The sequence below is a fragment of the Vanacampus margaritifer genome, chromosome 1 (assembly GCF_051991255.1).
Source record: "Vanacampus margaritifer isolate UIUO_Vmar chromosome 1, RoL_Vmar_1.0, whole genome shotgun sequence".
NCBI classification, from domain to species: Eukaryota; Metazoa; Chordata; class Actinopteri; order Syngnathiformes; family Syngnathidae; genus Vanacampus; species Vanacampus margaritifer.
Window position 1 is genome coordinate 47,832,689 of NC_135432.1, and position 17,025 is coordinate 47,849,713.

The following is a 17,025-nucleotide window of genomic DNA, read 5'->3' on the forward strand; positions in this document are numbered from 1 at the left end:
TTCAGCTGAATATTTGATATTTTCCATTTGATTTGAAACAAAAAAGACCCAAAATATTGTGTTGTACAGGAAATCCTCGACTTATGAACGAGTTTTGCTCCTACGCTGGCGACGTAGCCCGAATATCCGCGTAAATCGTATTTCTCCCCTAAAGTCTAAGTTTACATCAAAATACTTTATACAGTAATTAAAAACAAAAACATTTGCGGCAATTGGAAATTGCTGTAACAAATATTTTGTGTTTCTGCACGGACATTTATTGCTGACGGACGACCGGCTCGATGGATGCCCGTTGCTGGAGATAACAACAACACAACTTTAAATAACTTTAAAATGGTGTGATTACTGTCGGAAATGTTAATGAAAAAGAAGGTGCTACAGACGAGGCACGGGCTTCATAAAGTCGAAACGTCGTAGGTCGATTACTCAAGCACTCACCAGACCAGCTCAGGGTGACGGCTGGGATGGGCTCCAGTGAGGATAATCGGCAAAGGAAATGGATAGACACTCCAACGGTACTAAAATCCAATTCACATCACAAGATGCAATGAAAGAACTAAAATTCAAAAGAACTATTTCGTTAACGAAATAAAATAAAAATGAAAATGCTTTTAAAAAAACGAAAACTAAATTAAACTACATTTTATATTTACTAAAACTTACTATAATTATCACGAAAATGTCCTTTGTTTTAGTCTTTGGTAATTAATTTAATACCTGAGCCTTTGGGGATGATTTTAAATGTGATTTTAAGTATATTTATTTTGATTTTAACCAGAATAAAGACGTTTGAAAGTGTGTCACACAGAAGTGATGTCATCTAGCAGCAGCCAATAGAAAAGCACCTTCAGATGACGTCGCTCCTAGGCAACAATTCAAATCAACAAATCAAAAAACGACTGCTTTCTCATTTAACTCAGCCGAAATGCAACACTAGGTAAGAAATGTGTTACTTTTTTCATTTTATTATTATTATTATTATTATTATTATTCATATCCATTTTACATATTGTGCACAAGTAATACACTTTATTTAAAAAAACTAAAACTAATACTGAAACCAACTAAAAACTAAACTAAAGCTAAGAAAAACTAAATAAAAACTAACAGAACCACCCCAAAAACTAAAAATGACAACATTTATAAAACAAAACTCAAAACAAAATAAAAACTAACTAAAATGAAAATTCCAAAACTATAATAACCCTGATACAGAACGGCCATACTTGTATTTTCAAAGGCTTTCAGCTTAATTTATGACATGAGGGCAACCAGTATATTCTGTGGCTCATGTTTTTTGTTTTGTTCTAGGATGTAGAAGCCTGTGGGTGAATATACATTAAATCTTTGAAACTGCTCTGGCTGACCCCCTGTTCATCCAAGCACAACTTTTGTTTATTTTGTTTCAATGGACAACGAGCACAGCCAAGGACAGGGATAAGTGATGAATACATCAGGGAAATAAATCTCTCATGACAAGAAAAATGCTAGAAAGACTCTTAAAATGTAGCATTTGTTAAAGTCACCCTCAAAGTGTTTATATAGCAACTTGTGAACAGAAAGGCTTTAAATGTACGTGTGACAAGAAAAGACACTGGAAAGGAAGAGACTAATTAGCTACACAGGTTCAAGTGCAAATGACAAGAAGAGGGGTGAAAGTGAGTATTGAAGAGAAGCTTCCAAGGGACTTGGACCAAATAGTCAAGAGGATCTGTCCAGAATCATAACAGGTTCCCTTTTAGTTGTATCCCTATTTAACCTCTCAAACTTGTGTTGCCTTGAATCAGGTTCCCTTGCCTTCAATTTACACAATCACTACCTGTTCTTTGCAGGCTAAGTTTACATACCCACAATATTGATGAGATTCTGTTGATTACATAGTATTATAGTGTTTATATTTTTGTTTAATTTCTGTTATAGACCCCAGTAAGAATAGAAGGTTGCTTTAATGTTACATCCCTACTTGATTTGTTCCCTCAGTACTTCATGCCTTTCAAAAACTGGCTGGCTCCATTTTCTTTCTGTTTTTCTTTTAATCAGGAACGTCTTCTAATGTATTTCCATTGGTTGATTATAGTCAACACAGTGTTAAGACAAGGACAAGTTATAAAGAACCAAGTCCACTATAATCCAAGGACACAACGACACATGACTTTGGGAGAACAGGGACCAAAAAGCCGACCTTCTGGTTACTGAACGACCGTCTCTACACCCTGAGCCACGACCGCCACTTGTACTTGTACGCAATATTTAATAAACACCATGGTAAAATGAAAAAAGTAAAATTTCTTACCCAGCGTTGCATTTCGGCTGAGTTAAATGAAAAGGCTGGCGAGTCGAGCCATTAGAGCCAAAAGTCAAGCATGCAAAATCGTCGCCTATAAGAGCAACGTCATCTGAAGGTGCTTTTCTATTGGCTGCTGCTAGATGACATCACTTTTGTGTGATACTCTTTCAAACGTCCTTATTCTGATAAAATAAATATATATAAAATCACATTTAAAATCATCCCCAATGACTCATGTAAAAAATTATTTATCAAAGACTAAAACGAAGGACATTTACGGTATAATTATAGTTAGCTTTGTAAACATAAAATGTAGTTTCAGTTAGTTTTTGTTTTTATTTTATTTCAAAATTGTTTTTTTAATTTTAGTTTTACTTTTTTCATTAGTATTTTTTAAACTAAAATAACCTTGGTTGGAGCCGATTGTGTCACGGTCTGTATTTTGTTGATTTGATTTTGATTACATTTGAGTTTTGTCATCATTTCCTTGTCCCTTTGGTCCAATTTTGTCTCGATACGTTATTATGTCCACCTGTGCTTGTCAACCTGGTCCCTTGTGTCAACCAATCAGCTCCCTCAGCCACTTGTGTCTTGTCCAGGTGTTTCTTGTTGTCTCGTCTTGTCAGTTGCTTACATAGGAGCTGTCTTTATTCCGCAAAAATTCTCAAATTCTCTTAAACATGAAAACACTTAAAGAAATGCGTATGCCATGTCTGAAGTTGCGCTCTAGCGCAGCCACGGGAAGTCACGGGAAAACAGAGAAAAAGACAGTGCATAAAAGAAGAAAGAGAATTAGCGGAGAGGAGTTGGTGCAACAATTGCCAGTATTTCAACATATTTCATGGAAGGAAAGTTATATATATATGTATATGTATATGTATATATATATATATATATATATATATATATATATATATATATATATATATATATATATATATATATATTGAGATCAATGCACTCTGGGACCCGGTTATAAAACGTTCGATCGTTTCCAGAGTCCTAAACGCCGGCATGTGGATGAAATCTCCAAATGGTAAATAACTGTGGATACAATGAAACTTGTTTTCATGTTTCCTGGTTTCTTTCTGTCCTTGTCGGTTCATTGTTTGTTTGCTGTCATGTCATGCTGAGACTTTTTCCAACTGTTTGTTTTGGTGCTGTGAAACTTTTAGACTTCTGTTTGTTTAGTATTTGTGATTAATCCAAGTAGCTTGTTTGTTTGCCTTTTTGTTCTTTTGAAAATGACTTGTTTTTGGGTACTGTGCTTTTTCTCTGTGCTTCCCTGCAATTAGGTCCTCAAAACTGCCAATCCGTAACGGATCGTCCATTAAATCGAAGTACTTTTTCTGTTTTGTACCTTTGTAGTAGCCTAAAAATGCTCAGTACAGTACAATATTATTATAAATAAATCCAAAGAAATTATTGAAACTATTTGAAAAGTTTTCAAGTTTATCCAGACTTACCTTGTTGGTGCTTGGGGGGAATGATGAGAATGGTGTGAATCTGGTCGCCTTCATGAGACATGATGTTGGCGCTTCATTCTTTCACCGCCATGATGATAAGATGCTATAGATCTGTGATTGTCAACTACATTTTTCATTAATCTACCCCTATGAAATAGTTTTTTTCCAACCCAAGTACCCCCTAACCAGTGCAAAGCATTTTTGGATGTAAATAAATTAAACAGAACGGTGAACCATCAGTGTATGATATTTTTTTAATCTTTGGAACTCCATTTATACTTATACCTATAAAATTATTTGGGAAAGAAAATATATAAATAAAAGAAAGAAAAAAACAATTAGCATCCATACTTATGCACATAAAAATAATTATCAAGAAAAAGAGTCCTCTTTTGGGATCATTGCAGAGATCTGTTCTCAAAAAGTAACCATTAACTTAATTTGAAACAAAAACAGAACTGTTAAATAAATAAATAAATACTGTCTTAAAAATTTATTTAATAATTAAAAAGAACACTGACAACATTACCAAATGTCAACGCTGGACATTGCATTGGTGCACTGAGCTGAGTCTTTTTTGGATTTAGTGAAAAACTTGGCTTGTGCTTCACTGAGGATATTTGTCATTCTTGGTGGCAGGGAGCCGATGGTTGTGTTCAAGCTCATTGATGCTACTTTTTAAATCCATCCATTCGTTTTCTTAACCGCTTGTCCTCACAAGGGTCGCGGAGCCTATCCCAGCTGGCGTCGGGCAGTAGGCGGGGTACACCCTGAACTGGTTGCCAGCCAATTACTTACTTTTAAAATCTCAAATACCCCAGAGGAACTACTACAGTACTCCAATTTGTTAACCATGTAGTAGATAGTGTGCATCATTAGTCAATGTGATTTTAAAGTTTTTCTCAGTTGCTAAAACACTAAAACCCCATTCTCTGAACCAAATTCTCAGTTTACGAGACTAATTCCTCAAATCAAACACTTTTTTAGCCAAACCTTACACACTGTTCAGGCTTAGACCCAATTTTTAAAACTCATCCACTCTTTTTTAACAAATCTTAAACACATTTCACACTTTTCCTAAACACACTAAAAACACAATGTGTGTTGCACAATTTTAAACAACGGCAGCAGAATATGAACACAAGTCTAACACATCTGTCATCTTTCAAACACAACAACCCATAATTGAACACACGTTTCCAATGATGGAAGGTCTATAACCGAGAGCTTTACAGGCAATGGAAGAGGCCTGCAATGATCTACCTGTGGAGTCATTTCAAGGTTCGGTTCGGCACACTACAGCAATTTTCCCTCGTTGCCTGGCAAGAGAGAATATTGCCTGTGACGTGGATGAACTCCTCTGGCCAGACCCAGCACAAAGACTTGATGCAGAATGAGTATCAGTGACTTGTGCAGTAGGCCTACTGCAATGTGCCTTTCATTTATGTATTGTAGTTTTTTGTTATGGACGTGCTGATAAACATATCATTTTGACTATGATTTGCTAAATGCATGCTAAAGCCAAACTGTGGCAGGGTTTTTACTTTCTGGATCTGGATTTGCCACCTGAATATATTTTATTGGTACTTGTGTGTATGATCTGAGCACACCAAATTGTTAGAGTTTTTGGATTTGTGTTTAAGGTTTTAACAAAGTGGGAGCAGGTTTCAAGAAATTTGTTTTGGCAATTGAGAAAAACTGTAGCCAATTTGAAGCTAGCGCGTCTTGGGAAACCTGCCTTAAAATAAACTCAGAGTTTCTTGCCATTAACGTCATTTCACAAAAGATTTATAAAATGCGCATGGCAACCAATAAAAGTTGAAAATACACCATAATGTGACCCCTAACCCTAACCCAAAATCGATCAGAAGACGCACGTACGGCTGGTGTTGTCTAACAATGACAGAAGGTTAACTCTTAGTGAATCGTCTTTACTTCTTTCTGTCCCCTTTTCTTTCTTTTTTTTTTAAAGAATAAATAAATGAATGTATGAAATGAAAAAAAAAAAAGAATTGTGACTTAAACATAGAGAGAATATATGAATATCATAGTTTTCTTCTTTTTTTTTGACTCATGAGGACTTTTTACCCACTTATTTGTACCGGTGTACATTTAGGCGTGAATGTTTGGTGGTGTTTGGAGGCCTCATAAGTCACAATTTGGTAAATTTCTTCTTTTTTGCTCAGGCTTCCCTGTTTAAAACACCATCGTGCAGAATCATCCACATCCCCTCGGTTGCAGCACCCCCACACTATCATGGCAAAACCAAAAGGTAAGCAGAGTTGCAATTAGTGTTGCTCCGATACCAATACTGGTATCGGCAGAGGCCCCGATACTGCTTTAAAACGGTGGTATCTGTATCGTTGAGTACTAAAAAGTAACATGCCGATACCATTAATTCTGATGCTAAAATGGGATTTTGGATGCAGCATCTTGTGTCTTACTCTTGCACGACATTCACTGATGTGTGACATGTTCAATGCATGCCGAGCTAAGATATCCTTTTAGCCCTTGAATGCTCTGAACCAATGGCATGACAGCTTTTTCATGTTGAGAAAAAAAAACAACTTAGGTATCGGTATGGTATCGGCATCGGCCGATACTGCAAAGCTGGGTATCGGAATCTGTATCGAGGGCCAAAAAACGGTATCGGAACAACCCTAGTTGCAATGATGCATAAGATAATAAGTTGCCCACATTTGTATGCTCAGTAAAGTTGTGGACGCAGTGGGCCAGTGGCAGTGGAAGGTAATTTGCATTTGGTGATGTGTACATTCACTTAAGTGTAAATGTTGCTAACTAGAGTGAATGTATTTTCATGATCTTTACGGGACTCACTATTTTTCCACACTCTAGCTGCTCAAGTGGCAAAGTCCAGCCTTTATTGTCATGGTAACAGAAGCAAGACTAAACATTTGCCTAGCAGCAAATAGGACGATGGGATTAAGAGTTGCTAATTTCAGGACAGGCGCTCTCAAATGGGCTAATTTCACAAAGACAAAAAACAAGCAGTGTAAAGCAACTAATTGATCCTTGAGATATTTTGGGGAAAGATTAAATACCAGGGGAGCTGTTGTAAATGCATTAATGCATATCATCACCCATCTCCTTAAAATAATTGTCTAAAAGTATTGAAAATTATAATTTTTTTGCCTCAATCATCTCCTCATGATGCAATTGGTTAAAATTTTTGTGCTTCCTGAAAAATTATTTCAAAAAAGTGCCGATACTGTGTCTTCTTTAACATTTGTTAACTTTCTTTTACAGCTGTTAGGAACATTACAATGTTCTGAATGACTTGAAAACAGGCTCTTGCTTCTTTCATTAACAAATTGAAATGAAGGCAACTGCAATTGCTTTGTAATTATGGCCAAAGAGAGCATTTATATGACGAAATCAAGCAAATCACCAAAATTGTTTGCAGCGGCTGTTGCAGAAGGACTTGAGCAACCGTACATGTTCAAATTGTGTCCACATTCATAAACCGTCAAAATGGTATGTCCAAAAGAAAAATTGCGATTGAAAAACCTTCCAGAAATATACTGTAGCATTACGTTTACTGATTATGTGAAAATGAAAGGCCAAATCTTGTAAAGGTAAAGGTAAATTCCACTGATTGTCACACCCAACTAAGTGGGGGCGAAATTCGTTCTCCGCATTTGACCCATCCCCTGAGGGAGCGGTGAGCAGCAATGATTGCGCTCGCATCAGTGATGTGTTAATCCGGTAATTCAGAAAATCTCTTGACACTAGTCAGGTTTCCATCCAATTGTTTCAAATTTTTTAAGCGATTTTACTAAAAATGCGCTTCCATCTGTTCTTCTTGTGCGAATATTGAGAGGGGACTCCACCACTGTAGGTGGCGGTATACACCATAGAGATGTTATCCACCAGTAACTTAAAAGAAGAACAGGAAGCGACTGTGCGATGACGTCGTATGGGTTTGCTTTTGTAATTCTTGATAAACTGTAGCGTTTCTTTGCTGTTTTCCATCTAAAATTGCATTAATATTCGCTTATTTAATTAATAGTTTCATCATCCCCCAAACATAACTTACTTTATTGTCCGCCATTGCTTTGTGACTAAACGTGTGATGTAATATCCAGTCAAAACGTGCGATGTGTATCTGGTCTTGTCAGCGATTATTCGCAAAACCTGTCCATAGCCAAAATTCACATTTCCTTTTTCCGATACGCTTCAAAATGTACCCCCTCTAAGCGTAAAACATGTTTTGTGAATTTTGGGCCCTTTTTCGAATTTCTAGCCTTTCCATTCAGTTTTATTTTCGCATTTCTAGAAAATTTGAATAAAAATTGGTGGATGGAAGCCCCACTATTGTTTGTTAGCAATTTATTATTATTTTAAATAATGCTTATCCACTTAAAACTATATAGGCTATACAATAACGAAATGATGTGGCTACAAAATCAAATATATTTTTTAATGAATTAAAATTAGGTAACGAATTAGGGTGGCAGTAGTTCATCTGTAAGGACTCTGGGTTACAGTTGATGTCCCCTGCAAGGAAGAAACTGCAACTCGTTGGTGGAGGGAGGGAGAGAGAGAGAAGGAGAGGGAGTGGGAGAGAGAGCAAGAGAGAGAGAGAGAGAGAGACAGAGCTCTTTCCATCTGAGTTGAGGATTACAATCAAAGTTTGCCACCCCTTCATGCTTGCATGTGTGTGGTCTTCTTGAGCGAGTTTCTCAACTATCAGAGTGTAACTGGAATTCACTCTTAAGGGTTTAAAATGAGTACAAAACATAAGACCATAAGACACAAATCAAAGTGTTCAGTTGCCCACACTGAACAAAACATTGAAGGCCATTCATTAAAATCTTCATTTGTCATATTCCTGACTTTATTTTCTTTGAAAATGAATGAGACTATTGGAACCCAAAACAGTATAACTGCGATACAGAAGGGCACCTTATTTTGTTGAAACACTGCAAGTAGATAAATATTCATGCAACTTTAGAAACATCTGTGGTTAGATCTCTAGGCTAACAATACAATTTTTATTTCTTACGAAATATCAATATTATTCTCCACATTTGTTTTCTCAGTGTAAAGTAACAGTTTATGGACTTTGTAATGAAATATACTGATAATTGTGTTCAGTCTGTACAATAGAGGTACTAAAAATGACCACTGTCATATGGTATATGTACAATTTACTACCTACAAAGTACAACAGCTAGCATGTAGTAAAATATGTAAACACATTTGTTGTTGTTGTTGTTTTTTGACACAGTTGACTGTGACAATAGATTAGAATTCACACTTTGATCATTGAATTTATTTCTGTATACACGTGTTAACAATGTTTTAGTACTGCATTTGTGTTTCTCCTCACACCTCCATAGAAAAAGAGAACAATAAGCAATAAACTAACATACAGTTTTGCATGTTGCAAAAAAGATCAAAACACCACTTGCTGTGCAGGAATAGCAGAAGAACAATTTTTTTCCATAGGTAATATTTTTGGGTGTTCAAAAGTGGAGGGGTTTAGTTCTGTCTAATTTAGTTGTCCAAGTTGAAGACTGCAGACTTTACTTTATACTGCAGGTTAGAATGACATGCATTTTACAATCATTTGCTTTTTTCCAAGAGAACCCGCTCAACTTTCAACAAGTGTGTCAGACAATCAGAATAATTGTACTAAATACGATTTCAACGAGAACAGATTCAACGAGTGCTGTCAATTTGCTCACTTGATTTCATTTTATACACAGAAATAGCTGTTTTCACCTCCATTTTTCTTTTGCTCAAAGCAAAAATAAATAAGACACCACACTATTATTATTTAGAAACCATACCAATTTGTCATATTCTGATACAACAAGAGTCCTTTTTTTGTTGCTTGAACTTGAACAACGACCGTACGCTTTGACCCCTTCTTGTTAAGCACTACAAGTTGCTTACATGCTGATAATGGTCAAGCCAATGAGCCTTTTTGTAACATACAAAATAACGTTTTTTTGTTTTTGTCTTAATGTCACAGATCACATTGCTCTAAAAGTCACTTAGGAGAATGGTGTAGCTGGGAAATATTTCTATACTGATAATGTCTCTGACCAGATAGAATAGTAAGGTCTCTAAAGTTGCTATTAAGCCTCCTCTGTATGCTTACAGAAGTAAGTGTGCTTTATATTATAGTACATGTCATCAGTTCAGCTACTCAGCACAGTAAAGGATCATTCAAGTTCCATTAAATACCATCATTTGTCATTTCTTCTCACAAGAAAAGTCAGATTAAGTGCCGTCTTTCCCGGTGCCTCTCAGTCACACGTAATACTCCTTATCCTTGTTTTTCTGCTTTTTATTGCTGCCTTTGGAGCTCTGCTGTTTGTCCTTGATGACGGTACCGTTGCTCTGTGCTGAGTTGGTGATATAGTTCCTGCTCTCATCCACCTGGTACGAGCCTTCATCCCTGTTCCTGTACTTATACATGGCATAAAGTAGGATGAGGATGCACAGGGCGGCGGCCGCCACTATTCCGATGACCATCCCGGTGGTGCTGCTTGATTCCCGGACTACTTCCGAAGGCCCCGGCCTGACGCCTGGTTCTGTGGGAAGTGCTGTGGGTATATTACGGAACACGCGGGAGGTTAATCATGGGCCCCTCGGCTGGGTGCCGTCTACCTCATAGGACGTGGGCAATGGAAGCAACTCTAGGTCTGGCAGAGGTTTAATTATCGGCTTTGCCAGTCGCATGTTTGGCGGGTGCATTGTGAAGGGTGGCGGTAAAGGCAGAGGTGGCGGTGGTGCGGCTCTGGCGGTTTGCGGTATGGCGGGAGTGATAGTCCTACTGCGTCTGGAGACTGAAGCTTTGTTATGTCTAACAGTCCTGGGCGAGTGAGCTTTGTAGCCACCGTGTAGCCCGACGTGGACAAAGGAGAAGGTCGTGTAAAAAAAATCTTCATCAGCGGTAGAGGGCTGAACTCTTCCCCTGAGCCATACCCCGATATTGCCAAGCCATCATCATCACAATCATCGCTGCCTCGGTCCAACAAGCACGGTGCCCCCGCCTCAGTGGCCTTGGACAGGGACTCTTTGGTGGTCTCGGTAATGGAGAGGAGTGGGTGGTGGGTTGAGGGAAGTGAGGATGGAGGGTGCATGAGGATCGACAAAGGGGTGTACTATTGGATCCTCAAGTACTGGGGTGACTAACTCGGCTCCTGGGTTTGGACACAGACATACAGGACATTAGGCAGTGCTATTTTCATTGGAACTAATCATTATTACCACCCCGTAAAACAAAATACTCAACAATAATATCAACGCAACACTTTTGTTTTTGCTCCCATTTTTTTTACAAGATGAACTGAAGGTCTAAAACTTCTTCCACATACACAATATTATGACGGCATATTGGGGCCATGTATAAACATATATTTTTTTAGAGGGTGGGGGCAATATTCAGAGAAAAAAATCTGCAAATTTGGCACTTTATAAAGTGGCAAATTTACGACTTTATAAAGTGACAGATTTGCGAGAAAAAAACTCAGAAATTATGAGAAATACACGTTGCATAGCTATAGTCCAATGTGAGGATTCAGGGTGGTTAATGGGACACTGTTTATAAAATGAAAAGGCAGGATGGAGACGGATTCATTGTTAATTTAAACTTTACTCGTCAAACACGGCAGCTAGTGCGACAACACTTCCTGATCCTCTATCAGCTAACACTAACCAATCAAAAACTAGCATACTTTAGGTAAATGCAAGTGAATGACTGAGATCAGCAGATTAGACACATCATCTTAGTTACTTTTACAAAAAAATACCAAAATGTATGAATGTATAAAGAATGATTTTGGAAACATAAATGTACAAGTAAATATACATTTTAACAAATTCACTTAAATACTTGATCCTCAGGGTGTGGACCTTCGCAAAGCGTCTTTGTTGCTAGTCGTACCCAACGCGTCAAAGAACGAATGCTTAATATCATATGGTTAATCACTGCGAAAGCAATTAATATCTTTTATTTGAAAACCCGACCAAAAAATATTGGCACAAACATCCAAGTAGTGGGTTACGTATCTTATTCTCATAAGTTTCTTTGTTTTTTCTCTCACAAATCTGACTCTTTATATTCGCAAATTTGCCACTTTATAAACTTGCAATTTGCCACATTATTACACAAGTCTCAAACTTACGAGTTTTTTTCTTGTTTATTTGTGACTTCATAAAGTGGTAAATTTGCAATTTTTTTCTCATAATATTGACCCCACCCTCTAAAAAATATATATTTATACGTGGTCCTAATACACCGTCGTACAATTTCACTATGTCTCTCAAATATTGTTCACAAACCAGTCTAAGTCTGTGATAGTGAGCACTTCTCCATTGCCAAGATAATCCATCCCACCTTAAAGATATGCCATATAACAAGATGCTGATTAGACACCATGATAAGTGCAGAAAATTCACTGTTACTAACTGGTTTTCTTAGTCCCCAGACACTCCCTCAAATAAAACAAAATTGCACCTTTCAGAGTAGCCTTTTATTGTGGGCAGTCTAAGGCACACCTGTGCACTAATCATGGTGTCTAATCAGCATCGTGATATGGCACACCTGTGAAGTGGGATGCATTATCTCGGCAAAGGAGAAGTGCTCACGATAGCATAATTTAGACTGGTTTGTGAACAACATTTGAGAGAAATGCTCATATTGTGTATGTGGAAGAAGATTTAGATCTTTGAGTTCATCTCGTAAAAAATGAGAGCAAAAACAAAAGCGTTGCGTTTATATTTTTGTTGTGTATACATACAAAGACTGCCAAATGAAAATAAAATCAAGCCACACATTTTTAAAGCGCATACCACATACAATTTGAAATCGCAAAAGGCTTAAGAGGTGTGTCAGGACGAGCCACACCAGTCAACTGATATAAATAATATGTTTTACAAACATCAGTCCAACATGTCCCAATTACTCTTCCTTGACTTTGTCAGAAAGGAAATGTTCAAATTATACTTGACAGACCGTTGCTTCCTCTGTTAGCAAATTGACCAGTCAATGGCTATCCAAATCTCTTAAACCTCTTCGTGATTGCTCAAGTATTTCAGTGATACAGAGCTGATAGTGTGATAGCGTTTAAAATAAATAAATAGATAAATAAATAAATAAATAAATTGCAAATTCACAGTGAATGCGGAAGGAAGAAAACTCAAATAGCAACTTCAGTTTCCCGGAGCTGTTTGTTATCGTCAAATGTGATAGTTGTTCTGTCACAAGTACAGCTCTGTAACAAAGAAAATTGTTGATACCATGTCAATGGCAAACTCATCTGAATGCTCACCTTTTGAATGATACGCTTAAGTCCAAATCAGAGAAGTGCATTTCAGCAGATTTCCTACTAAATTCTTTCAAATTACATAATGCCATAGTAGGGCTGGGCGATATGGCCCAAAATTCATATCACGGTATGAACTGCATCCCTTCACACTCGACGTCAACGGTATATTGTGCGCGCCGACGTATTTACGCTAGTCGGGACAGCCCTAATGCGATGAAATCACCAACATGTGCTACCGCGGTAAGACGGTAGGGTCAAAAGCTCTACCTTCGGCAACATTTATACCTTATATTGAATATAACGTTTATATCGCCCAGCTCTATGCCATAGTCGGAAGTAAATTTTAAATAAGCTCTTTTAGATCAAGAATTTAGCATAAAGATGCATTATATTACATTGGGCATGACTTCCGCTAAAATATTCTAGCCATTTAAATTGATTAATAAAGTAACATTTCTCAAGCAATGTAAACAACAGCACAGCTCTGTGCTGTTGTTTAATGGCTTGGCTCTGGTTGGCTGGAAAGCATCTGACGATTGGGGAATTTCTGGAATAGGTGTGGAATTGCACAGTAATTGGCGATGTAATGTAATCACAAGATTTTGCATAGACCACCAGTCTGCCCCAGGGCAGCTGTGGCTATGTACGTAGTTTACCGCCACCAGAGTGTGAAAGTGTGATTACGTGAATAATGTATCCTTTGTAAAGCATCTTTTGTATTCAAAAAAGCGCTATATAAATCTGATGCATTATTATTATTATTATTTTTATTATTATTATTATTATTGTGCTATAACCGTAATGTTAGAAGAAAACCTTTCACTAGGGATATTTGATACCACTGTTTTTAGACAGATACCAGTACAAGTACTCAACCCTTGAGTAACCACCAATACTGATATCAAGTGCCAATATCACTAGTACTTTTGATACATTTAAAAAAAACTATAAAAAAAAAAACAATCCTAGCTAATTTTCAAGAAAGATCCATGCATCCCAAGCATATTTATTGAAATTGCAGGAAACTAATGGCAATTTTCTGTTCTTCTGATTTCTAGTTCCTGAACAAAAAGGTGCCGTCAAGAATACAGATAGCTTGAAATAAGGCAGGGTATTGGCCCAATACTGATACCTAGTACAAACCATCCCTCTACTTCACAATACTGTTAGTGGGGACCAAAAAGCAAATATAAGCTGTCTTCTTCCTAATTATACATACAAAACATTATAAACATAAACGTTAATTGTACAGGTCTCTTTGGAAATGGAAATTAATCTTTTTTTTAATCTTCACCAAAGGTTATATCTTAAATTTAATGCTTAAAAATTTAATGATCAGAAAATGTATAATGAGAAACCAAGAAATGAAAAGTCCCACCTCATGTTTCTCTGAGGTTAATGATAAATATCAAAGTAAAACATGTTTATAAAAAGAATATGGCACTGCCGAGACAATTTTCATTGAAATCAACATAATTCATACTTTTTTTTTTGTTTCATCTGGAAGAAATGCTACATGTCCATTAAATTTATATTTAAAACAAAACAATCATAAGGTATCATTATTTTAAAATTTAATTGGGTTATTAATGTCAAGGATGAGCTCATCACCATTGTATTGATTATATTATGCATGTTTGCCTGTACTAATGAAGTAGAGACAAGCACAGCAGATCCTTCTAGACCAGGTATAGGCAAGTTCGGTCCTAGAAAGCCTCCTGCCTCCAAGCCAGGAGTTTCAAATCATCAGCTCACAATTACGTTCTGCAGGAGCCTCTCAGTTGTGTTCGGTTTGTTCAGTTACACTTGTCATTACTGCACGCATATGGGCATCGGACCGCCATAATATCAATATCTGATGCTGGTCTATAGATAATTTACCATGAGAAAATGTGATATATATGATATATCGTTCTAGCGCTATCGTCCCAGACCTACTCGGACCATTAAATAAAAACAAACAATGCCATTTGTTGTGAAGCTGAAAAAACAAATGTGCATGTTTTCTCAAGCAGAGTTTGGATGGAGTGAACAGTCAAACTGCCATTGACATTAAAAGTATTCACTGCTGCGCATACTCAATATTTAAATGCATATTGCAAATTTGACGATCACACCAAACATCAACATTCACAAGCACACAAGTCTGTAAGAGAAATAAATTACACTTTATTATAATTGAAATAATAAAACATTCATAAAAAATCATTCTGACACATAATCATGTTTTGGTCAGTGATGCAGTTTATGAACTTTTCAAGTGCATTAATATATATATATATATATATATATATATATATGTGTGTGTATACATATATTAGGGGTGTCAGGCGATTACATTTTTAATCATAATTATTCGCATTACCCTAAAAGTTTTCATACGTTTGTTAACATAAAAGTGGAAACAAATTAAGCTAATATAAATATGGCTGCATGTTTTAGTCATTGATACAGTATTTTCATAATAATTCATAAAATAGAGTTAAAATTAAAAAGGTGTACTGTACTGTAAAAAAAAACGAGTGTGATTTTGATTTGCGTTGGTAATTTTTCTGCCACTAAATGGCAGAATTGCATTTGTAAGACGTTAGTGGACGTGTCTGCTGTGTTGTGCCGTGTTGCAACTGGAATTCACCCAGTATAGGCTTTACAAGTAAGGGGCAGTCAGTAATCACACATTAAAAAAAATTGTGGTGTGGTCAAAATTAACACACTAATTTTGACACCACTAATATATATAATTTAAATAAATAAATGATTAATATTATTATTAATTACTACTGTAAGCAACTTGAGATGAATGTTGGCAAGGTTACAAACTGCATCACTGAAAGACAATCAAAGAGGATAAAACAGATGCAATTTGTCCACTTACATCAACATATTGCCCGCATGGATTTGGCAGGAAGAAAATAATTTACAAAAGAGAAGTGTATAATAATAATAATGGATATCAACTTTGTACCATTAAAAATACTGTATTATTTTCCATTGGAGAGTGTGTTCTATACGTATTAAACATGACAGTACAGGGAGTCAACAACACACACATCCACACCACAAAACATAAAAATAAACACCATCATTTTGTTTTTTTCCCTTTAAATATCTAACCACTCTGTGTAAATAATTTCCTTTGTTCTCCTTTGTTTTTACAAAAATGTTTATCTACATTTTTCCCATTGCAATAGACTTCAATAGTATCTAAAATCTATTCATGTTAGAGAGAAATTGATACTGGTAAATTCTCTTTTCGTTTTATAGAATAGAATGAATGAATATCACTTGATATTTGACTTAACTCTACCAAGAAGGGAGCAGGTGAAGAAGGGTTGGGACCTATGAACATATTACATAGGAAATGAGGCTGATGAGGGTGACAGTGTAAGTCAGTTGCCATGTCCATGTAAAGGCAGAACGAGGCGGTCGGGCGGCAATAGAGCTTTTGGCTGTAAGGAAGGGATGTGGATATACAAACAATGAGCATATACATGCCCATCTACATAAAAGAACAGAAGAACTCTAACACTGACAGGTCTGACAAACCCTAAACTGCAACTTTTTAGCCATGCAATTCTTTTTCTCTTACAAGCAAAGTATTACTCAATAGTCATTGGTTTTCTTAAGGTACACAGTACATTTTGTAGAGTACATTTTACTCAAAAAAAAAAAGTAGATTTGGTCCCACTCCAAACAGAGTAAAATTTACACTTGGAAGAGAGTAAAATATTCAGAATGAATTTTACTCAAAGCATTTTGTGTACGAGAAAATGTTTTTGGACTCCTTTTGGCAAACAGTAGGAGTGGCATAGCTCCCAAGCTGAAGGTCGTCAGTTCGTTCCTCAACCCTTGTTTTTTTTTTTTAATATATATATATATATTTTTTTTTTAAATAAACTAATAAAATGTGCTCACAAAATTTCCTTCTAAAATTTAATTTAAATTTCTGAGTGGGAAAAAAAACTTT

At 36.4% G+C, this 17,025-nt stretch overlaps 1 protein-coding gene across 9 annotated transcripts in view; it reads right to left on the reverse strand.

The window, feature by feature from the left end:
• Positions 1–8,589: 8,589 nt before the first annotated feature.
• The window catches only part of nrxn3a (neurexin 3a), a 170,112-nt gene continuing 161,676 nt past the window's right edge, over positions 8,590–17,025 (reverse strand). For 4 of the 9 annotated variants that reach the window (XR_013294023.1, XR_013294014.1, XR_013294017.1 and 1 more), the window contains exons 24-25: positions 15,934–16,507; positions 10,783–10,931 (exon numbers count right to left, since the gene is read on the reverse strand). Coding sequence is in view for 5 of the 9 variants with exons in the window: in XM_077564961.1 (XP_077421087.1) it covers positions 10,036–10,331 (296 nt within the window). In the remaining 4 variants the exon portion in view is untranslated. Of the gene's footprint in view, positions 10,932–15,933; positions 16,508–17,025 lie in introns of all 9 variants that reach the window. The other 5 variants (XM_077564961.1, XM_077564942.1, XM_077564952.1 and 2 more) reach the window with 2 other exon arrangements.